General features: G+C 37.2%; 1 protein-coding gene and 1 long non-coding RNA gene across 4 annotated transcripts in view; one reads left to right on the top strand and one right to left on the bottom strand.

Moving 5' to 3' along the window:
• The window catches only part of LOC140202964 (uncharacterized), a 46,713-nt gene extending 37,177 nt beyond the window's left edge, over positions 1 to 9,536 (top strand). Inside the window, exon 4 of the long non-coding RNA XR_011887243.1 lies at positions 9,442 to 9,536. This is a non-coding gene — a long non-coding RNA (uncharacterized lncRNA). The remainder of the gene's footprint in view (positions 1 to 9,441) is intronic.
• Positions 1,415 to 25,648, bottom strand: part of pigq (phosphatidylinositol glycan anchor biosynthesis, class Q) — a 56,097-nt gene continuing 31,863 nt past the window's right edge. For 2 of the 3 annotated variants that reach the window (XM_072268605.1, XM_072268604.1), the window contains exons 5-11: positions 24,319 to 24,535; positions 22,949 to 23,102; positions 12,778 to 12,889; positions 11,305 to 11,385; positions 10,092 to 10,206; positions 7,383 to 7,444; positions 1,415 to 3,362 (exon numbers count right to left, since the gene is read on the bottom strand). In XM_072268605.1, coding sequence (XP_072124706.1) covers positions 3,207 to 3,362; positions 7,383 to 7,444; positions 10,092 to 10,206; positions 11,305 to 11,385; positions 12,778 to 12,889; positions 22,949 to 23,102; positions 24,319 to 24,535 — 897 coding nt within the window. In that variant the 3' untranslated portion in view covers positions 1,415 to 3,206. The remainder of the gene's footprint in view (positions 3,363 to 7,382; positions 7,445 to 10,091; positions 10,207 to 11,304; positions 11,386 to 12,777; positions 12,890 to 22,948; positions 23,103 to 24,318; positions 24,536 to 25,648) is intronic. The other variant, XM_072268606.1, reaches the window with a different exon arrangement.

Here is a 25,648-nt window from a genome sequence, read left to right on the forward strand (position 1 = left end):
AGCCATCGTGGCTGAATCAGTTGCTTAGCTATGTGCAAAATACAGATCCAGACAAATAACTGACTCAAGCCTGTAATTTTAGATCCTTCTATTTAAAAAAAAGTATCCCCTTCATTTTCCAAGACACCTCGGAATTTAGTATGTTTGTTCCCCTCTCATTCTTTAAAACTTTATCTTACATACATCTGAGATGGAGGTAGATAAAGTTTTGATAGATTAGTGTTTGACAACTACCAGGACATAACATAGAGGAGCTGAGGCCTGGGCTACATCAACTACAATCATATTGAATGGCAGAGCAAGCCTGAGCATTGAAGTGACCTTCTCCTACTCCTATTTTCTTCTTGTTGCTTGAGGCCCTTTGTTATAAGGCAGTTCATTCATTCCTAATATTAGTCTGGGAAACCTCTGAACTGCTCTCAACACTTCACCTTCCTTCCTTAAATAAGGCAAACAATACCCAATAATCCAGATGTGGTCTCACCAACATCCTGGATTTTGAAGCGTTTCCCCCATATTTGGATTGAATCTCTCTAACAATCGTATAACATTAATAACATTTTGAATTTCTTGCACTATCTGCACACATCTTTTATAAATTTTGCACTAAATCTCCAAATTCCACAGTATCTCAGTGTTCATCTCGCCATTTAGATGATAAATTTTTAGTTTTTCTTCCAAAATGATTTTACACTTTACCACAGTATACATCATTTCATGGATAATTGCCCAACCACTTAATCTTTATTCATCTCTTTATAGACGCCTTATGTTTTCTTCAACTTACTTTAGAATCTATTATCTTATCATCAGCAAATCTAGATGCCATTCCCTAAGACCCTATATACAAGTCAATTATCATGAATTTTTAAAAAAAGTTGTGGCCTCAGCCACTGATTCCTGTGACATTCTACTTGCTACATTTGCCAACCAGAAAGATTTATGCCTCCTCTGTTTCCTGTTAGCCAGCTGATCTTCAATGCATGTGATTACATTATCTTTTACATGATGAACTTTTACTTTCTCAAAATCTTAGTACGTCTATTAATTGTACTTTATCCACAACACGTTACTTCTTCAACACATTCTAATAAATTGGTCGAAGTTCATTTCCCTTTCAAAAAATCATGTCAACTTTGCCTTATTACCTTGAATTTTTCTATTGCCCTATTATAACATATTTAACATAACCTTTAACATTTTTCATTAGACAGGTGATAAGCCTGTGGTAAATTGTTTTCTAATTCTTATTCGAATAAAGGAAATGTGAAAAATGATTTGCCTCCAACTAGAATAAAATAATAAAATGCTAGTCAATGGCAATGCACTTTATATACTATGTATCTTGGCATTTAAATCGTAGGTTTATTACTGATGTGTCAAATTAATTGATATGTGAATTTTCTTTGGAACTGTTAATGAAGCCGTAACACACATACAAATGATTTTATTCATTATGGTTACTAATCAATTTAATTTATGGTACCAACTTGACTTTTACAAAACCTGGTAGTACAATTCTGAAAGTAAAATTTTCAGAAGAAAAATAATTTTGATCACATTAATGGACTGGAATTTCATAAAATCAGACAATTTACATTGATTTTCCCATTGGAAATTTGCATCATAAAACTTCCAGAGAATCTCATTTCCATCTGCCATTAATTTTAAAAACAGGAATGTAGTAAGGCAGATAAAGGAAAATCCTCATTAATAATTAGGCTAATGGAAGATGCAAAACTTACACCACACTCTCTCTGTTCCTCTCACTTCATGAAAACTGAAGTTAGTGAAACATGCACAGCACATTGTTCATAGCACATCTAGCAAAGGACCAACGTGAAAGTGACTGTCCATTACAGTATATTCTTCTTTGAAAGTTTTGTCACAGTGAAGTGAATGAAACCAAATTTTGGAAGAGCTGTATAACATAGAGCTACTATATTGTGCATTTAGCACAAGGAAGGAAAAAAACAAATTCCAAGCTAATAAACACCAGAAACAGAACTTTGTTGCATTAAATTCTTCAGGTTTTAATTGGTTACTAACAACTGTTAAAAATTCAAGAATTTTGCATGACCTGTGTTTGGCAAATGACTGAAGATTATGGAAGAGCTTTTGCAGAAAAATCCAGGCAAGTATTTCTTACAATATTAAACAACATTTCTGATGTCATTGTTTCAGTATGAGTTTTCAGGAAATCCCAGGCCAATGTAGCTATTCAGATTACAATCTGTTGGGTACATTACAAGATCAAATGACAATGAAGGCTTGTCTACAAAATGTAATGACTGGCCGAGAAATATCGCTTTCATGCAGTTGCCAAGAACATTGTACAGAGAAGCAACAATGCATTTTTGAACAATAAAATAGCAACAGGTTTGTGCCGTAAAATACATTATTAAAATATTGTATATTTCTGAAATATTTTATAGGCATTGTAATTGGTATAGAATGCCTAACATTGAGGCCTTCCTCTGTACATCTGAAAAACCACATTGTAATCAAGGAGGTAAGGAAAATACAAAGCAGTTAAATTGTTCCATTACAGGGCAACACATGGTTATTACATCAAATTAGCAGAAATTTAGTTTTCATTTAAAAAAGTGGAGTTTCTCTTTTAAATTACTCCAAAATGCAAGTATACTATTTTCTCAAGTTAGAGATAATTGCATCAATTTGATGAGATCTTAAGAAAATGGTTCAGAATAATTGGTAAAATGAGCATTTTATAGGGCATTTAAAGTACTAATATGCATGACATACCACGTCACTATATACAGAAAGGAAACACATGTCCTTAATGAATGAAACATGATTTTATCTACAAACAGTGCAATAACATTGCACTTCTATAGCAAACTGAAGTGCATTCTTATAAATTGCAGAATTTGTACCTACCCAGTTAGCGGAAAAGCATACTTGTTCTGATAGAAAAGGCAAAGTGTGAAAATGTACTCTGAGATATGGATACTTCAATATTTTTATATTTCATAACTTAAGAAACTGCAGTATTATGTTAATCTACTGGCAATTTGGCACCATAATTTTGGTAATTGTTAAAATGAATCTGATTTTAAAGTTTTTATTCTTCAACAAATATAGCAATTCAACCTTATTTGAAAGAAAAACTTATAATTTTAAAAACATATAGCAATGCAGGAAATTGGGTATGAACATTAAGACTGCTCCCGCTTAGCGTACATTTACTGAGTCTTGTTTCCAGTTTTGCGTTTCCATGGATAAATCAGTTTCCCAACAAACAGCTTCTTACAAAGCGCTGCCCATGAGTCCTTTGGATAACATCTGTAGGTTGGAAGTCTGTAGCACTTGATTATCATTCCATAGGTCAATGGGTTAATCTGTTGAAAACAGTGTAGGTTTTCACAAATAAAACCGCAGAGGTGTTTCATGTTTCAGAAAAGCCATAGCAACTCATTTATTGAACACCAAAACCTTGAACACAAAAGCACGCTAAAAGCTTTTACGTAATTAGGTCATCACGCCAGACTAGCCTTTTAAAATGAAACCCCAGTTCAATGTTGGTGGTTGTGAATTATGTACATTTCCACCAATTACATTACCCTACAGTAGCAGCCATTACATAACCAAATGCATATGTATTTTTTAACATTTTGTCAGGTCTTCTTGGGTATCATTGAATATTCCTTTCTTAATTTATAGCATTGGAGAAAGCAAACATGAGAGAAAGAATCAATTTCATATTTACTATAAGATCATAGTGCCTGTAATAGGTTAAAAATAAATAAACAATTGATTGTGGAAACCTTCTTGTCTATTATTCCAGAGTTAATGTAACAACCTAATATAGTTGTTTCTTTATCAACTGGCTTGCGAGGTATTAATAAAATAAAACTGCTAGGGTAGCTAGATGACAGTGTTTAAAAGACCATAAGACATAGGAGCAGAATTAGGTCATTCAGCTGATTGAGTTGTCTCTGCTATTCAATCATGATTGATTTATTACTTTCCCTCAATCCCATTCTCCTGCCTTCTCCCTGTAACCTTTGACTACTCAAGAAACTATCAACCTTCACTTTAAATACATCAAATGACTTGGCCTTCATAGCTGTCTGTGGCTATGAAGTTCACACATTCTATCTTTTCAAATCTTTTTATTGTTATATCATACAAAGAAATAACACGAGTACATTGAAGTAACAACACTTACAATGTTTCAAAAAAAGACATTATCTTAAAGATTGAAAAAAAATTTGTGATAACAAAAAAAACCTACAAAGCAGAAAAAGTGGGGGGAAAAAAAACCATTAGGTGTACAACCCCGGAGCCATGCGTCATACAAAAAGCTTCTAAAAATAAACATCAAACCGCCAGCAAGAAAAGAAAATATACCAAAGAATTTACAATTAGATCATGGAAAAAATCTATCAATTAGCTCAAATGATAATGACGAGCAAATGAACTCCATCTTTTCTCAAAATAAGGTTCAAAGGTTCGACTTCTAATTTTCTCCAAACTAAGACATAGCATCACTTGAGAGAACCATTGTGACAAAGTGGGAGCTGATGTATCCTTCCACTTCAACAAAATGGTCCTCCTAGCTATCAATGTAACAAATGCAATAACATGTTGGTCAGACACAGAAATACCATGAATATTTTGAGGAATTATTCCAAAAAGCACAGTTAATTTATTAGGTTGTAGATTAATTTTAAGTGCTTTAGAAATAGTTGAAAAAATAAGTTCACACATTCACCACCCTCTGGTTAAGGTTACTTCAGTCAGTGACAACTGACCTTTCCTGGCAGCTATCATTAGATACATTATGTAAAAAAAACTAGAACTAATAACATAAGCTGCCTTTAATGCTATGAAGTTACCTGGTGTTGTTACAAAGGCAAAAGAAAACACAAAATGATCGGAGAAATATTAGTACCTGTGACAGAAGGTATCATGCAAGTAGTACATTTAATAAGAAGAAGGGTGAGGTAAACTCTACACATACTTGGAGAATTGGAGAATAGAGTGAGGGTAGGATTGATAAGAGATAAAAGAGGAAATGTTCCTTGAGTTAGAGGATAGGGAGGGTCCTTGAATGAATACTTAGCTTCGCTGTTCACCAGTGAGAGGGACCTTGACAAATGTGAGGTTAGTGTAGAACAAGGTAATGTGCAGAGACATGTTGTGTTGAAACTTTTGAAAAACATTAGAATGTACAAGTTCTGGGGCCGGACAGGATATACTCCAGGTTACTACAGGAAGTAAGGGACGAGATTGTTGCACCATTGACGATGATCTTTGAGTCCTCACTGGCCATGGTTTTCTTTTGTTTGAGGAGGGTCGTAGGGATAATCCTGGGAATTATGCTCAGTGGTGAGCAAACTATTGGAGTGTATTCTTAGAGACAAGATTTCTGAGCATTTGGACAAACATAGTCTGATTAGGGATAGTTAGCATGGCTTTGGGAGGGGCAGGTTGTTCCTCATGAGCCTCGTTGACTTTAAGTATGTGATAAAGCAACTGAGGAAGATAGAGCAGGTGTATATGAAGTTAGTAAGTCTTCGACAAGATTCCCCATGGTAGGGGTAGGCTCATTTGGAAAGTCAGGAGGCAGTGGATTTAGGGAAACTTGTCTGTGTGGATTCAGAATTGGCTTGCCCACAGAAGGCAGGGGGTGGTAGGAGATGAAGCATATTCTGCCAAGATGATGGTGATGAGTAGTGTTCCACAGACATCTTTTCTGAAACCGCTGCACTTTGAGATTTTTATAAATGACTTGGATGAGGAAGTGGGGGGAGGGGTTTAGTAAGTTTGCAGATGGTACATAGGTTGGCAGTGTTGTGGATAGTGTTGGAAGTTGTTGTACTTTACAATGGGCATTGACAGGATGCAGCGATGGACTGAGAAGTGGCAGATGGAGTTCAAACCAAAAAATTATGCAATGTTGTACTTTGGAAGGTTGAACTTGATAGCAGAGTACAAAGTTAATGGCAGGATTCATAGCAGTGTGGAGGAACAGAGGGATCTTGCAGTCCAAGTCCATAGATCCCTTAAAGCTCTCACGCATTTGATAAGATGGTTAAGAAGGTGTATAGCATGTTGCCCTTCATTAGTCTGAGCATTGAGGTCAGGAGCTGTGAGGTAATTTTGCAATTCTATAAAACTCTAGTTAGACCTCACTTGAAATATTGTGTTTGTTTCTGGTTGCCTCATTATAGAAAGAATGCAGAAGCTTTAGAGAGAGTGCAGAGGAGATTTACCAGGATGCTGCCTGGACTGGAAAACATGTCTTATGAGAAAAGGTTGAGCAAGCTAGGACTTCCCCTCTTGGAGCAAAGGAAGATGAGAGGTGAGTTGATAGAGGTGTATCAGATGATAAGAGACAAAGAGCCGAGCCAGCTAATGCCTTTGTCCCAGCATGTCAATGGTTAATACGAAAAGACATACTTTTAAGGTGTTTAGAGGGAAGTATGTTGGAGATGTCAGAAAAAGGCTTTTTTTTAAACACAGAGTTGTAAGTATATGGAATACACGGCCAGGAATGGTGGTAGATTCAGATATATTAGGAACATTTAAGAAACTCTTCGATAAACACATGAAACATAGAAAACCTACAGCACAATACAGGCCCTTCGGCCCACAAAGTTGTGCCAAACATGTCCCTACCTTAGAAATTACTAGGCTTACCCGTAACCCTCTATTTTTCTAAGCTCCATGTACCTATCCAAAAGTCTCTTAAAAGACCTTATGGTATCCGCCTCCACCACTGTTGCCGGCTGAAAGAAAAATGAAGGGCTATGTGGATGGAAGGATTAGGTTGATCTTTGGAGTAGGTTAAAAGGTTGGCATAGCACTGTGTACCAAAGAGTCTGTACAGAGCCATAGTATTCCATGTTCTATGTAATATGAACAGGTTGGAATGAGTCCTGGAATGAGAAGTTAAGACATTCGAAACTTCTAATCTGAAAATACTGGGGGGGGGGGTGGGGAATGACGGATTTCTATAAAGTCAGCTTCAGAAGAACAGCAGTAAATCAGCCTAAATGAAGTTGCAGCAGCATAACCAATGACTGAGGGCAGCAACATCTATTATTGCACTGGAGGGGAGGAGATTAACAGTGTTATAAAAGTGGGATGACGCACAATAAGGCAAACATCGGTCAAGTTAAGAGGCGTCAAAAGCAATCCCTTCAGTGTCTGTGGTAAATGAGCCAGAAGAGTTTGCAGAGAGAAATAGGTGAAATCAATTGAATCAAAATGGAAATAAATACAAAATAGATTATCCTTGAATACATTAAATTCACAAACTAAACTTTTTGAAACGAGTATTGTGACATAACTACTTTAAAAGCTTATCTCTACTTACTGGCAAAGCAATAAGGCCATTTAGGATAACTTACCTGCATCAATAAGTGAAGAGGTTTACCAGCAACCTTCTGGAAAACTTGAAACTTAACACCAGCTGTAGATAAAACAAAGAAAAAAACAGTCAGCACTCAACCTCATTTTCGTAAATGGATACATAATTATTTTCATAAAGCAAATTTTAAGCTGTTCCAGACATCAAGGATTAGAAAGATTAGCTTTATTTGTCACGTGTACATTGAAACATACAGTGAAATGTGTCCTTTGCGTCAACAACCAACACAGTCCGAGGATGTGCTGGGGGCTGCCTGCAAGTGTCACTGTGCTTCTGGTGCCAACGTAGCATGCATACAACTTACTAACCCCAACCTTTGGAATGCAGGAGGAAACCAGAGCACCTAGAGGAATCCCATGTGGTCATAGGGCGAATGTACAAACACTTTACAGACAGTAGCAGAAAATGACCCCAAATCACTAGTGCTGTGATGCACCCCTTTTAAATGAAAATCTGAGATTTTCCTGCATACGTTATCAAATGTAGAACTTCCAGACATATTTGGAATTCAAACCTGTTAATGTGCCCAACCTGCTGGACCTCTACTTTGTTTCTTTATGTTAGGGATGGTGGGGGAGGGCTGGGGAATTGTCTTGCTGATCATGCCCGGCTAGACCCAGCACAGGATCTGTAACCACATCGATACCTATCGTGATTGTAGAGCTACAAGTTCTATTTTTGAAAAAAATCATATTAAAACAATTGATTTATTTATCACAGTTCACAAACATTCTTAGATATGTTATTTTTTATAATTATTATAAAATTATAAAATTGGCGCATGGTCAAGTGGTTAAGGCGTTGGTCTAGTGATCTGAAGGTCGCTAGTTCAAGCCTCAGCTGAGGCAGCGTGTTGTGTCCTTGAGCAAGGCACTTAATCACACATTGCTCTGCGACGACACCGGTGCCAAGCTGTATCGGCCCTAGTGCCCTTCCCTTGGACAACATTGGTGGCGTGGAGAGGGGAGACTTGCAGCATGAGAAACTGCCTGTCCTCCATACAACCTTGCCCAGGCCTGTGCCCTGGAAACCTTCCAAGGCGCAAATCCATGGTCTCACGAGACTAATGGATGCCTATATATTATTGAATGTGAGAGACATTTTAAAAAGTTAAATAACCCTCACAGCTTTGACAATGGAAGAAGCAGGAGATGACGCTTCCTCAGCTCATTATTGGAAACAGTGCTGCTCTTCAGGCCTGGTCACTGGAAGGCAGGTTGCTCCAGGCCAGCAGTGTAAATATCTGATCTGGATCTGGTATGGACATTTCAAAAGAGAGAGGTGGCAGGGAAGGTGTGTGAGCAAATCTAAGCCAGTAAAATTTGTTAGCTGAATTAATGAGTATGTACAGATTATCTTAAAGGTTAGCTTGATCTGTCACCATACACATTGAAATATGGAGTGAATTGCATCCTCTGTGTCAATGACAAACACATCTGAGGATATGCTGGAGGCAGCCCGCAAACGTCCCATGCTGCTGGCAACAACATAGCATGCCCACAACTTACTAACCCTAACCCATACTTTGAAATAAAGTCATCGTGGCCATTATGATTTACCAATTACCAATATACATTATGTACCAATTTGATTTAATAAATGGGCAGGGACAACATACAAATATAATTATGAATGAAATTTTAACAGTCCTCTACAGTTGTCAAGCTATAGTAAAATTCCATTACTCCGACAGGCTCAGAAATTTAGTGCTGTCAGGCAAGTGGATTTTCTGGACTGCATGGCATGTGTATATATAATTATATATTTATAAATTTTCAGGTGAACCTGTTAAGTTTGAATACAGAGTGGGAAACTGGGGTCCTGATGTGTGAAAGGATGTGCTGGCTTTGGGACTCTGGTGAGTGAAAGGGAATGAAGGAATCATTAGCCAATGACCCAGTTCCCAAATCATTTGGAATTCTGAATAGTCAGGTAGCAGATTATTGGAATTTTACTTATGCCTGGATAATGTATCAACATATGTTATCACATATCTTACAAACTTTGCTGGTAATTTTCTGATTTTTCTGTATCTGTAGAGATATTTAAGCATGACAACATCTCAAATTTAAAATGGAAACAGCCAATAGTCCGAAATACAGGCTAATCTAATCAACAATGTAAAATAAGTCAGCAGGGGACGTTCAAGGCCTGAAAGCATACACTTCAATATAGAAGTGCACAATTTACAATTGATGTTGCCCTGCTCTCCCTTACAGCAGTAAGTTACATTATAGCACCTCTGAAAATGTTCAGTTGAATCCAATTCTAAACAAATTTATAATGCATGAAATCTTAAATACTGACACTGAAGATTTATATTTACAAGTGATTCATTCTCTCAAAATGTAAATACTTTAGAGTTTAATAAAATTGTTGATTTTATTTATGTTTTTCTTCATATTTTGTTATAGTACAATTTTATAATTAACTAAAAATTCTAAATTACATCTCCTAATTTAGGTGCAGCCTGCGTCAATGAGGAACTGAGCGGAATATTGCTTGCCCTGTTCAAAAACTCCACAGATGCCCTCTTAGGTACACAGTATTGAAAAGGATCATGATCTATTGGAAAAAAAACTATCAGTGGAATAAATGATAAGTGCTGTTCCTTTGACAATAATCAAAATCAATGCCAATGTTCCTCACAGCTTAAAGCATCTAACAATTAATTCAGATTTTACAATACCTGCAAGGACATAAGGCCGGCACAGTCTGAGTCCTAATGCAAATAATGGGAGGGTGTTAATGAAGTCCATGAGCAATTGAATGAGACCCTGAATAACTACCACCACCAATCGTAACTGTTCAAGAAAGACAATAAAAAGACAAGGTCAGTGAGTGAATACAACATTCAAACATAAACTGTTTATGATCCACCTATTCTTTTGGTTGGTGTAAAACCTACCCTTCAGCCTCCTGTTTGCTTCAGGAACATAGGTAGGCTTATCACTGCAAAATCCTCCAAATCCACTAGCAGCATAAGCAATGTTAGTGAACCTGTCTAGTTCTACAACTGGTGACATACCTGACAACCGGCTAACAAGAAGTATTCCAAAGTCTGTCATAGCCTGAGATCAGTAGGAGGATATTAAAAACATTTCAAGAATGTTCTCAAGGACTCCCCAAAATAAATGCAACATTTTCACTCATTCAATGGTCAACTTTATTCGGTCATATACATTTACATCTATTAGGAATTTGATGTGGTATGTTCGTCAGGACATGACATGCAACAAAAAAGCCAAAAATGATAAAGAATAAAGAATTACATAAAATAAAGTTAGAGGTTAAAGGACGGATATGGAATAAAACGTGAATAAATACCAACATATATTTACAATGGAAACAGCATTATAAAAAAGTGGCTTTGTGTCCGCAGTGCAGTGATGAGGGTAAAAGACAGGTTGTGTGTGTGAGTGTATGAAAGTGTGAGTGAGTGTGTGTGTGTGTGTGTGTGTGTGTGTGGGCGCGCGCGCGTCTAACTAGAATGGTTGACTCTGGGGAATCCCTGATCCATGACCAATCAAAATTGAGAAGGCACCATAACCTTAAATCTTTGTCAAAAGCCCTTGGAAATGAAAATGGAAGAACATTTCACCAGGCACTACTCAAGTACTTTCTGTCACCTCACAACCCAAAGAACTGAAATGGACATAAGTCTTTCTCCATCCTGAGAGACTGCCCAAGAAAGAATGTAAAATCTACCCCATAAACACATAAGCAGCATCCTTTTAACCATGGTCTAACCACAGAATTATAGATAATCATACCACAGTTACACATGATATACAGTTACAGATACAGTATGGAAGACAACTTTTCGTAGATCATTCATACTAATCATATTGCAGTATATGCATCTTAATCAGGCTTACTGAAGTACAACCAAAGTTCATTACCAGTGTAAAGACAAGGTAATACAGTGCCGTGGTTGGCAAGAGGAATAGGAGAACGGTGAAGAGCAATGTTCCAATAAACAGCTGTAAACAAAAATAAACGACATGAGTGGCTGTTATGTAAAAACCTGCATTTAATAACCTAAAAAAGATTATGGAACAAATTCTCTACTTTTATGGACCCAGAGCTCCCATCAGGTCCTTGGAGGTTCAAGCTTATGGTGAAAAAGGTTACAGCACCATACACCCCAGTATACTCTAATTCAGATTTAAGGTTCAAGGCTGAGACTGGATTCCAATGAAATATAGGGATTTGGGAAAGTATAGGAAGCACGTTTGAGGATTAGGCTCTGCCGTGATCCAATAGGACAGGAGAAAGAGTTGCTTATCATTTTATTTCCTAATCTAAGCCTAACTATTGAGCATTTGAGGTCAAAACTACACTACAGCAGAGGATGCATTACTCTTGAACACAGCTTTCAATAAAAATGCATACTGCAATGGTTTGGAAAATGGAGTGTGCAGAAAGGTTGGTAAAGCACCATTTACCCAATCTGTAGGACAACCTTTCATCAATAGATAAAGTCTCAAATTTCACAAATGAGACTTCTTGCACTTAGTCTCTTGAAGCAACTTTAAATATCAAACCTCTCCTCCACATTGCCCTTTATAATAATAGATGACAATAATGTTTAAGAAGTAGGAAAAAAAACACCTGGCATCACCCCTTACTGATGGGACTAGGAAGGCAAAACTGTCTGCAATTTCAGCACAGCTTTAGAAGTCAACTTCCAAGTTTAAAAAATAGACCATGTCAATGCAAAGAAACTTCAACTAGTTTTACCAGATATAGACTGAAGATTTTTATTGATATCACTGTACTTTTCCTCTAGAAAAGGCTACGAGGAATTAGTTATCCCTTAAGAATCAACTGTTTGAGTGGCCTGCTACTGTACATGCAGCAATAAGAAATTTTATATTTTGGAATGTTATAACCTTTGTAGATAAGTTCTTTTTGTATTAAATAGGAATTACATGGCTGCATGGACAACTACAAGATAAGACAGTACCAAAATATGTGGTAAATGGTAATACCATTTCTCTCACCATGGATGCACTAAGACCTACTGCACATTTTCACTGTTTTTTGTTGAAAATCTTTGTCATTTAACTACCAAAGTATATATGTAGGTACTCTTTATAGACTCAGTGCAGCCTTCTTTTTTCCCCGGGAACCCTGTCTTCTTCACTTAGCTGTACCCACATATATTGGTGTATAATTTTAAATTTGCCTTTATGGATTTATGAAAGTCATGAGATTTCATATGGCTCATGAATAAGATGCCACAAACTACCTAGGAATGTTTACTCGGTGGGTACATAAACTTTTCAAATTACAATTACAAAAAGATACAAACATACTTCCCCAAAGCTCTATCAACTCAGTAAGTGTAGATATCAGTAAAAACACTCCACCTGATCCAAGTCATAACTGCAGGAGTCCACACGCTGCCTCAGAACATTCCACTTCTTCCCTCTGAACAATCGCCAGAGAGATGACAAGCCATAGATCTTCAAACAATAGATTCTACATACAAAATGTATAAAAATTTCATGTTTTACTGTACATGTGGAAACTTTACAGCACAGAAAAAATATCTTCATGAAGCGAGGGCAGTTTATAAAAGATGTTTAAAAGCATGACATTTTTTTTTAAAAAAAGCAAAATCCTTTGCTGATTATTGATTTCAGGAAGAGGAAACGGGGTCCACAAGTCAGTTCTCACAGTTCTCATTGGGGATCAGAGAAGGAGGGTCAACAACTTCAAATTCCTTGATGATCATCTCAGAGGGCTTTTCCTGGGCCCAGCGCGCAAATGCAATTACGAAGAAAGCATGGCAGTGCCTCTACTTCCTTAGGAGTTTGCGAAGATTTGGCATGATATCTAAAACTTTGTCAAACTTCTATAGATGTGTCGTGGAGAGTATATTGACTGGCTGCAGCATAGATGCTATCGAAATACCAATGCCTTTGAACGGAAAATCTTACAAAAAGTAGTGAATACAGCCCAATCCATCACATATAAAGGCTTTCCAAACATCGAGCACATCTACTTGGAATATTGTTGCAGGAAAGCAGCATACATCATCAGGGACCCCGACCACCCAGGTTATGCTCTTTTCCTGCTATTGCCGTCAGTAAGGTGGTACAGGAGCCTCAGGACTCACACCACCGGGTTCAGGAACAGTTATTACCCCTCAGCCATCAGGCTCCTGAACCAGAGGAGCTAGCTTCAGTTGACCCATCTTTGAACTGTTACCACAGCCTACGGCCTCACTTTCAAGGGCTCTTCATCTCTCTTTTCAATATTTATTGTTTATTTATTACTATTTCTATTTTTCTTTTTTTATTCGCACAATTTGTTGTCTTTTGCACACTGGTTATCTGCCCTGTTGGTGTGGTCTTTCATTGAGTCTACCATGATTACTGCATTTATTGAGTGTGACTGTATTAAAACGAATCTCAGGTTTGTACATGGTGACATATGTACTGTGATAATAAATTTACTTTGAACTATAAAAGTGTATTCCACAATGTTATGAGACAGTAAAATTTGCATTGTGAAAGTTCTATTAAAAGTATTCAAATGTTCAGTTTCCTTTTTGCTTTTCATCACAGGTTACAAAAATTAAAAAACACTGCCAGAAACAGGCTGAAATTTTGACAATTTGTATGTATGCTTTTAACCTCTTGAAAACTTTGCATTATTTAATGTTCAAATCTTTTAATTTTTTTGTTCTGTGATATAATACTTTTTCATTGGACCTATTCACACAACTGCTATCACTTTCACCGAGAACATTATTACACTGTAAAATGTAAGTTTAAATAAAGATTATTGAAGATTATTCTAGCAAGACTCAAAATGCTTCGTGTCTGTGCAGATCAAATACTTATGAATTAAGCATAATTATGTGTCAGTTACTTGCAAACATTTCACAAAACTAGTTGGACTTCAATGGAATTTAATCTGTTACTCAATTGCAATAGAGTCCTATTCAGTACGTACAACATTAAGAGATCTTTACACATCCAACCATTTTGTTTATACATCAAATAATTTCTTAAATTTATTTGAAAAATGATGGTGTTGACCGTGACTTACAATCTGCCTTCTTCTATTGGATCTGCACAATGCTTTATTCGGGGATGTAGAGAGAAATGCAAGAATATAAAGATGTACAGTGGAAGTCCGTGAGGAGGAACTTTAAACTAATTACAGAAAAGTGTGTCAAGAGAGGCAAAGGCAGAAAGGATAAGAAAAAAGAGAACTGAAACAAAGTTCGCAGTAAATTTATTATCAATATACATATATACCACTATATATTACCCTAAAATTCATTTACAAGCATGGATGGTGGGGATCCTTGAAGATGGATGCTGCTTTTCTGCAACAGTACTCCTTGTAGACATGCTCAGTGGTGGGGAGGACTTTACCTGTAACAGACTGTGCTGTATCTACTGTACTACTTCCTGTAGTCTTTTCTATTCATTGTGTCACCAATCCAGGCTGTGATGCAACCAGTCAACATACTCTCCACCACATATCTATAGAAGTTTGTCAAAGTTTTAGATGACATGTGAATCTCCACAAACTTCTAAGAAAGTAGAGGTGCTGCCATGCCTTTTTTGTAATGCCAGTTAGGTGCTGAACCCAGGACAGATCCTCTGAAATGATCTATACTCCTACAATTGACCAATGTAGTCAGAGTCTCAGACTGCAAGTCATGCAGCTAATTTTTGGAACACCGTGAAGCATGAATGACGTTCCTAGCATACAATTTTTTTTACTAATCCATTTAGTTTCTTTTGACTGTACCAAATACTCCTTTAACTCTTTTACCACCGTTTTTTGATTTAGCTACATCAGCAAGCCACCGGAGATTGATAGTTCAGATACAAGTCTTTTGATGTAAATAAAGCATGACTATTAAAATGGATTGCACATCTCAGACAACTGGTTAGGTAATACAATCACAATTTAACTGATATCACAGTGAAGTTTAGATTGGTTCCAACACATTTTATTTTGTGAAGAATAATTACTATGGCTTTTAAAGAGTTAGCACATTTACTCGTAGATCAGTAAGCAGCAGGTTGTTTCTGGCTTTACCAATTCAACCATTTGCAGTCTTGCAGGGTGTAAGATCAATATGCTATAACCTTCATTCCTCTTAAACAAAAAGTTAAAGCTGTCAATTGAAAATACATGGGGCCAACTTTTAAGGGGAATAATATCAACCAAAAGGAGAAACTTAAGTGAACAAATGTATTCTTTCTGGTTTTGCCTAAAGCTACACAGTAGGAGAAAATATTCATACTTATTGTACACTACAATATATCAAAAACTGGATTAAGTTCCAAGTCCATTTCTCACTTTTAGAAAATGAAACAGCAATGATTAAAAAATGATTAATGCCTATGATTGTGGCATTTTAGTTCCTAAATCTATCAGCTTTTCATGTTTGATTATTCCTTCCAGTTCAATTCCCTCATTGACCAAAGAATGTCAGATAACATAACTTGAAAGATGGAAAAAAAGGAATGAAAAAAAAAACAAACACCATTTTAAAAGTTTTACTGTTCGGAAGAATCCCCCAAAGCTAAGTGCTTTAAAGCACTAGAAAACACCCATCTTCTGATTGCAATATTAGCTTTAAATGGATTCCCATCTGTTTTACAAACTGTCAAGTGTCAGGCACACATATAAAAAAAGTTGGATAAAATTTCATTTTAGTAAGCTATTCAGTACAACATTTGCACATCCTCAATGTCTGCACCCGTTGCAATTTCATACTTTATGAGAACTTGAGCAAACAGAATATAAAGTAACAGGAAGCATTTCAATATTCAACATGCACACAGTTTATAACACCACAAAATTTGTCAAACAATGCTTCTTTATAGTATGCAATAATTGCTTGCAAGAATCATATCTTTCTCCTGGAAACTGTGACTGAAAAGTACCTTTGTTTGGGAAATAAAAATTCCAATTGGTACACATTGATTGAACTTTGTACAAATAATAATGGCCTTTTGCTCTCCAGTATAAGCCTTCCAGATCAGGATAAAGAAATGCTGTAACAGTATTCACAAGAAATGTAAATACTGGAAACAAAATTAATAATATTCAGTGGTGCATAATAGCTGATGTTTTCATTAATTTGTAGTCAGAATTACATAAGGTTGTACTGTACAAGCTACAAACGCTGCAGCTGCAATATCCTCACAAACATGTCTGAATTGGGTTGAACATTTTAGCACGTAGAACAGTCCAGCAGAGGAACAGACCCTTCTGCCCACATTGTCGTGCCAAACCAATTAAATTGGTAATATGGGACACGAGATTCTGCAGATGCTGGAAATCATGAGCATCGCACACAAAATGCTGGATGAACTTCAGCAATTCAAGCAGCATCTCTGGAAAGAAATGAGCTGTCAATATTTCGGGCTGAGATGCTTCATTGGGTCTGGTTGGTAGTCAAGATCATGAGGATTGGGAATCAAATGCCCAACTAAACTAATCCCTTCTGCATACACAATGTCCATATCCTTTCATCTCCTGCATATATATGTGCTTATCCAAGAGCTTCTAGAATGCTTCTATTTCCCTGCCCATATCTACAACTGATCTATATCCTGCTGTATCCCTTGGAACTCTTCTATGCTATCTAAAACACCACCAATCTTTGTATCACTTGCAAACTTACAAACCCACCTATCTATATTTTTTTGCTACAAGTTGCATCTACTCTTACACCAACTGCTCCATCCTATGGCATATCACTGTTGCCAACCTCGTTTAAACCCCTAGCCAACAGCTCTAGCCAACCTGCCTGCAAGAATATTGGTATCCCTTGAGTTCTAAGTTCAGGTCATTAACTTCCCCAGAAGAGATCCCCGAACCCCTGCACTAATTCTTCAGCCATACATTCATCTGCCATATTATACTATTCTTACACTCACTGGCACATGGCATTTTCTGCTTTTTAGCTTCTTGCCTAGCTCCCTATAATTGCCCTTCAGGACTTTATCTCCTTTCCTCCCTTGGTACTCTGACTTTTGGCTGCTAACTCTCTCCTCTAAGAATGTTGTGGACCCAATCTTGCAAAGTAATGCTGCTGCAAAACAATAAATTTCACGACATGTGCCGGTGATATTAAACTGATTCTGACTCTGAGACATTCCCAACCCTGGCATCTGGGAGGCAATATACCATATAGGAGTCTTCAACAGATCTGCAGAATCTCCTGTTTTGTTCCCCTAACTACTGAATCCCCTATCACAACTTCTCTCCTCTTCTCCCTCTTTCCCTTCTGAGCCACAGAGCCAAACTCAGTGCTAGAGACCTGGCCGCCGTGGCTTTCCCTTAGTAGGTCATTCCTCCAACAGTACCCATGTGGTGAACTTAATATTGAGGGGAATGGCTACAGGAGTACTCTTTACTGCTTGTCTATTCTCCTTTCCTCTCTTGACAATCACGCAGCTACCTGTCACCTGCAACTTGGGTGTGACTGCCTCCCAGTAGCTCCCAAGTATCAACTCCTCATTCTTCCAAATGAACTGTAGGTCATCCACCTCCAGTTCCAGCTCCCTAACATAGTCTGGAGGGAACTCACCCAGAAGTACTTCTCACAGATATAGCAATCAGGGACACTGGTGGTCTCCCAACTCTAAGAATCTACAAGAGAAGCACACCACTGACCAGAGATCCATTCTCGCTGCTCTAACTACCGGCTAATAAAGAAAGAAATGGACACTTGACAAAAACCTCAACCTAGCCTTGGCATAATAGTCAACCACATTGTTATAATCATATACAAGCAAGCTTAGATTAAGAATGATTTCCTCAGTAGGACATTAGTGAATAAGATGCAGTTAGGTGACTAATTAATTTCAAAAACAAATTCTTCATTTGCTGTGGCAAGAATTGAAACAGGATAATTAGCCCAGGATTCTGGATCATGTATGCCAGTTTATAACAACTCACATTATTAGTGCCTGCATATTTATCTCATGTGTATCTGTACTGAAGGTTTAAAAAAGAAAAAATAAAACAAATTCATTAACATATCATGGCAAATAATTCACAATTTCAAACTCAGCAGCTCTAGTGATGGTGATGGATTTTGAACTATAATTGTGAACTGCTTCTAAGATTTTGTAAAGAAGGTATTTTTCCTGCAGTAACTCAATTTTATTTTCTCTACTTTCAAAAACAATAATATTTCAGTTTAAAAAAACAGAAATGCTGGAAATAAATATACCCAGCAGCATTTGTGTATATATTCGTATATCAGGCTGATTAATTTCCCTCCAAAAATGCAGCTTTGATCTTCTGATATTTCTGGAATTTTGTGATTTTTTTTTCAGATTTATAGTATCAGTTTACTGCTTTTCAAATATTTCAATCATAAGATTTCTCAAGGAGCCGGTGACTTCCATACATCACCTAAGTGTACATTAATCATGTATTTAGGACCCTGAATTTGTGTGGTGCAGGAAAACAATGGCAAGAGTGTGGGGAGGTTAAGTGGGGATAAAAATCAAACTTGTAGCACCTGATCAGTTTACAAGTGGATACTGCACAGCAGTTACTGGAAAGCAGATGGCACAGAAATTCAGGTCTGTATCTCTTGCTAAGGATGCAGGGCTAATTCTAGTAAAGAGTCTGGAAACCAATGACAATTTTAAAACTATGAAGGGAGCCTGCTTAAAACAAAGATTTCAAGTATTCACTGATGAATTTCTTTAACAATAATAATTTAATATTTAAATCATTATGAGAAAAAATAATTTTCCTTTTTATAATGCATCTCCCTTAAACTTTAGCGGTAAGCAGTTTAAATATAAAATAATTTGCTACTTAATTGTGTTTATATTGACATCATCCCAAAAATGTGTTTGAAAAACTTACTGCACAGAACTTTGAAAACAAGCATTCCTCCACAATGATTGTTAAGTATTCTCAGTCAGGTCTGTTAACAAGCCGTGTTAAGACAAGCTATCAGTTTAAAAAGACTCAGTTGCACAGGATAGTTCCTTCTCCCCAATAACAACCTAAGTGAAAGCTTTCCACAGTTTTCTGTGAAAAGTGCACGTTTGTATTTTGGGGAAGGGAAAGCTGTATAAAGCTTAACTGAGATGCATGTTACGATTGATTTAGCATGTTAATATTTATGGTTTTATTTCAGAACTAAATGGTTAAGCCAGTTGAAGGACTGCTGACACTTCTACAACTGCAGCTCAGCAAGAAGTGGCATTTTACGATTAACAAAAAAAAACTAAGTTTAAAATACTCCAGTGGATGGTTATGTGGTTTAAAACGGATACAAGATAAACAAGTATACTACAAACAGTATTTATTTAAGGAGGCATTCATTACAAAAATGTACAAAAGGGATACAGAAAAGCTGGCTTACCAAGTATCCTACAACTTCTATGGTAACTTTTGTTAACTCTAGTGCAGTGGTTTGATTAGTAATCCAGAGTTCTGAATTGGCAATCTAGGGAATGAAGTTCCAATCCCAACATGACAGCTGTGAAATTTAAATTTAGTTTTGTTTACAAAAAAAAGAAATTTAAAACATAAACCACTGGATTGTTTGAAAAAGGCATCTGGTTCACTAATCTCCTTCAGAGAAACAGATCTACCACCACAGCTGATTTGGTCTAAATGTGAATTGGGACCCAGAGAAATATGGTTTACTTTAAACAGCCCCCGAATTGGCCAGGCAAAGCATTTTGTTATAGCATTACTGAGAACAGGAATAAAATCAGTTGGAACATTGTCTGAATTCAGTGGTTAGATCAATGTCAAAGTACCTCTCATCATAAGTAATCCTGCATATTATCTATCTAAAGTGGCTGATATATCTGAGACCACTCAGTGATTAGATCCAGATCAGGTCATAAGCTGAGGATCATCCCTACAGATAGAATGCCAGACTGCTCAATCAGAATCTAAGGGAATATCCTATTCTGCCAGAAGGTAAGCAGGCATTCTGTACAAGATGTAGATGCTGCCCTGGGAGTCCTCAACATAGATTCCAGACCCCATGAAGTATAGTAATAACAGCAAAATATGTTCACCATCTTCTCCCAAATACCATCTACCATCCTCCCTAAGCTGCTGAATTAATGCTTCTCCATACTGAGCAAAATTTAGCCATAGGTACAGTAACAAGAACAGATAATGTATTTTAGATGGAGAACATCAATATCTGTCAGCAGGAAGGGTTAGGTCACACCATCATTGACCAAGCTGGCTAAGCCTTGAAGGACATAGCTGTCAACTAAGGAAACAGAGTGAAGAAACCAACATGAGAGAAAGCCCTCACAACACGCTGGAGGAACTCAGCAGGTCGGGCAGCATCCGTGGAAACGATGAGTCGACGTTTCGGGCTGGAACCCTTCATCAGGACTGAAGAGGGAAGGGGCAGAAGTCCTATAAAGAAGGTGGGGGAGGGTTGGAAGGAGAAGGCTGGTAGGTTCAGTTGAAAAACCAGTAATTTGAAAGACAAAGGGGTGGGGGAGGGGAAGCAGGGAGGTGATAGGCAGGAAAACAATGGGTAGTAGAAGGAGGCAGAACCATGAGGGAGGTGATAGGCAGCTGGGGGAGGGGGCAGAGTGAAATAGGGATAGAGGAAGGGAGGGGGAGGGAATTACCAAAAATTGGAGAATTCTGTGTTCATACCAAGGGGCTGGAGACTACCTAGACAGTATATGACCTCCAACCTGAGTTTAGCTTCATCATGGCAGTAGAGGAGGCCATGTATGGACATATCTGAATGGGAATGGGAAGCAGAGTTGAGAAGCACAGTATAACTGCAACATAATATCCCAACTTCTATAATCAATTGCCTGACTGAAGGCCAGTGTGTCAAAAGCCCTCTTCATCTTCCTGTCTACTAATAACAACCACTTTCAGGAATCTATGTACTTGTATTCCTAGGTCCCTTTGTTCTATAAACACTCCCATGGCCCTACTGTTCATTGTAAAAGTCCAACCCTGATTTGACTTCTCAAAGTGCAACACCTTGAATTTATCTAAACTCAACCCCATTTTCCATTCCTTGCCCAGTTATCCAGCTGATCAAGATCCTGATGTAATTTTTGATAAACATCTTCATCGTCTATGACACCATCTTTTTTTTCTCTATCATCAGCAAATTTACTAATCATGCTTGCCAATGGAGTTACATGGACATCTTCCTCTCACTAATGTTTTAAACAAATGGCATTAGTAGATGTAACAATGAATATTCTAATCTCTTAGCAAATAATTATGTTTTTCAATGAAATAGTTTTGTATTTAACAAATTGTAACATCAAGGAATCCCTGTTGGCTCATGTACAGATTAAAGATAATTAAAGATTTATGACTGAAGAACCAATCAGGAACAATATTCTGAACTAATGCTAAAAATGAGAGACCAGATAAGGAATCATCTCAAGTATAGGTTGAATAGTTTCTTAGTAAAACACATTAATTTTGAAGAAAAATGCACTCCAACCATAGGGGGGGGGGGAGGAGAGAGGGAGGAGAAGAGAGAGAGAGAGAGAGAGAGAGAGAGAGAGAGAGAGAGAGAGAGAGAGAGAGAGAGAGAGAGAGAGAGAGAGAGAGAAAGAAAGAAAGAAAGAAATGAAGACCTTTAGCGCCACCCAGTGATACAATAACTAGTTACACAAGAATTGTTACTTTAAAATTCAGGCCAGAAAGGTTAAAGTCATCTTTGGCCAGAGCATTATTCAAATTAAACATAAATTATGAATACAAAACTGTATTATAGCAGTACTTACTACTTTTAAATTTCCCGTAGAAATAATTGGAATTGCATTTGTGATTTTATTCAAAAACATTAAATTATTTAAAGGAATGTTTATGAATACTTTTAGATAAAGGAAATGCCAAACTAATGCTAAACCCAGTTATTGATATGTAGTGAAGTGACAAATCATTCATAAATTAAATATTAAACCCCCACTGAACCACCAAATGTTGAGTTATGGAGTTAATGTTTCTGAACACACCATTGAAAGATGCTGATATAAGAACACAACACTGTAAAAGGTCAAAAAGATCCCAAGCATTAAATTAGCCTTTTGAGATCAGTTTACACCTGAATCACAACAAAGTGTATATTGCCATGAACACGATCAGAAACTGGAAATTCAAGTAATTTTAAGACAGTTCTTGTAGAATTGTTTTCTCAACCACCATGGGTAGAATAGGCGTGATCACATCTAGTGCCTTTCCCTAGATAGTGGTGATGACAGCAAATCAAACCTTCCTGTGATGAAGATGACATTACAGTCAATCATGTCCACATGGAATGCTTTGGGACATTTATGAGATATGATTGGCCTGTTTATTTGGTAAAATGAAAACTTGGAATGCTATTGCTTCTTGTGCACAAAACAATGCCTGCTGTCTACCTGGGTTTGTAAACAATTTTTTTTTACCATCCCTGAACATAATGAATATTTTTGTTTACTCAATCCAAATTTTCTGATCTTTCATTTTCAATTGTGTGTTTCTAGCTATTAATCTGTTCTAAGCTTTCGGAAAAGATTGATATCTTACCTGGCCCCATATACATAAAAACAGTAGATATGAAATGTCAGGAGAGCAATAATGTCAGAAACAATGGACAAGGCCACAGTCAAGCCAAGACATGCTGATAGTCCAACGTACCACAGGATCATTTCAATAAATGGAGACATCAGATGGATATAACCTATGGAGTAAATATGCACTGAATTGGTATCAGGATCAAAGAAACTCTGGAATACTGAACAAGACCGCACCTTTACCAAAATGTTCTCTGTTTGTTGTACATACTGGTTACTGGTTTGATTTTCCCCTTTTCAACAAGTAAAGTTGTCATTTATCACAACCTTGCTGAAAAAAATTGCTTTGGACAGCCATAAACACATTATTTACTCCCCCTTTACCTCACCAAGGGGTGGCATGGTGGAGGTACATCCCTACCAAAGGAGGTGTAAGGCATTCCTTCCCTCTGCTAGCCTGCAGGTCACCTTTGGGCAAGGTGTAGCATCTGTTGGATCAGGGTCACATGAAGCCATTGGAGCTGGTGGTGGATGGTTGTATGAGCAGCTGGTGCATATCACGGGTCCTGGTTTTGCAACCACTGATATCAGGCAGACAATTTCTGAAGAGTATTGACAATGGCTGGGGTTATCCGTATTGTAAAGGCACTGCCCAGAAGGCAGCAATGGCACAACACTTCTGCAGAAAAATTTGCCAAAAACAATCATGGTCAAGAACCATGTTCAACCACGTCAAATGACACGGCACATAATGATGATGATGATTACCTCACCAAAAAAAGAAATGGTTGGCCCCTTGTCTTCTTGACGTTACCTCTCTTGACCCGAGGCTACTCAAAAGTCATTTTAACCTTCAATACAATGTCTGTTAAGAATAATTAAACAGTTGGATTGTCAACTAACATTTTATTCACAGACCTGTTTCTGGATAACTCAGTGCATACAAGGCCATACAACAGAAGCAGAATGAGGCCATAAGTATAGAAGCAGAATTAGGGTATTTTGCCCATTGAATCTACTCCACCATTCAATCATGGTTGATTAATTTTTTCCCTCTCAACCCCATTCTCCTGCCTTGTCTCTGTAAATATTGACACCCTTACTAATAAAGAGTCGATCTATCTCTGCTTTAAGTATAGCCAATGACTTGACTTCTACCACCATCTATAACTATGAATTCCATAGACTCACCACCCTCTAGCTAAAGAAATTCCCCTCATCCCTACTCTGGTTTTCGATTCTCGTACTACTGTAAATACTCTGTCCATGTCCACTCCATCCAGGCTTTCAATTTTTGGTAGGTTTCATTGAGACTCTTCCCCCCCCCACCCCACCCTTCCCCATTCTTCTAAAGTCTAGAGAACAGACCCAGAGCCTACTTACAAATGTTCCCTGTGATTATTCTTGTTAATCCATTCCAGACCCTTTCCAGGCATATCACTTCAGAAGTGTTGACAGAAAAAGGTGACTTACTTATCCATAGATGAATATGATAAAGAAAGAAATGTCCTAGTACTTCATCTAGCGCTTTGTTCATCTTCAAGCCAGCAGGAGCTCCCATCAGCCACTCCAACAATTTCTCTAACTCTTTGGCAATATGCTGTTGTCACAAAATATCACATCATTATGGATTTTAAGCATTGAAGGTATTCATAAATTCTAGATTTCACATTACAGATAATTTATTTTATAACAAGAACAATGAACTTATTTTCAATGTTTTTGCTGTAAGCATAGCAGCGAAGTCTGCCACTGAGTGTGGTTTATGGCTGCTTATTATGTATCATAGTCCACTAACTGCTTTACATGTCAACATAAATAACATAGTTCACACCACTCATATAATGTAGTTTAAATACGTTTAGCAGATTAATCACAGTTTTAAAATCCTTCACAAATTCCTGTTATTTTGCCCATATAAATGCATTCCCTTACACGTATGATCTCTTTCCCAGTTTAACCTTCATTGTCAAATGTTATCTGAGTATCTTTGAAAGCAAAGCAGCCAAAGGCAACTCACAACAAATGTTTTATTAATGAGATAATAGAAAGGATGGATAACAACATGTTATGTTGGTGCCGGAATGTGTGGTGACACTTCTGGACTGCCCTCAGCACTTCCTTAGATTGTGTTACTGGTTAACACAAATGATGCATTTCACTGTAAGTTTTGATGTACATGTGATAAATGAATCTTAATCCGAATCTGACAGTAGTTACTGTACTGTAGATGGACTTTCAAAAGGTGTTTAATAAAACTGGCAGAACTGAAACAGAAACTTATGGGATAAAGGGGCACTGGCATCACAGATTACTCAACGGATGGAACACAGTGCTAGTGAAAGGTTGCTCATTGTGTTAAAGGGACCATTTTCTCCACAGTTCAGTATAAAAATTACTGCTATTTTTGATATACATTAATGCTTAGACTTGGGGCAATAGGAAAATGGTCAAAAATTACAGATGGCACAGAACATGGAAATGAATACAAAGGAAGATAATAAAATTCAAAAGGACAAAGTCAGGCCGGTGGAATGGCAGATATGACAACTGAAACTAGATGGATTTTGGTGTGAAGCAACAGTTTGTTAGAAAGAATATGGAACAAAACTACAAGTCAATTGGACTCTTTAAAGCACACAATTTCTTGAAAGTGGTTGGAGATGTTACGGAAGCAATTAATAAAGCACATGGGTTCTTGGGCTATATAGAG

The sequence above is a fragment of the Mobula birostris genome, chromosome 9 (genome assembly GCF_030028105.1).
Source record: "Mobula birostris isolate sMobBir1 chromosome 9, sMobBir1.hap1, whole genome shotgun sequence".
Classification (NCBI taxonomy): domain Eukaryota; kingdom Metazoa; phylum Chordata; class Chondrichthyes; order Myliobatiformes; family Myliobatidae; genus Mobula; species Mobula birostris.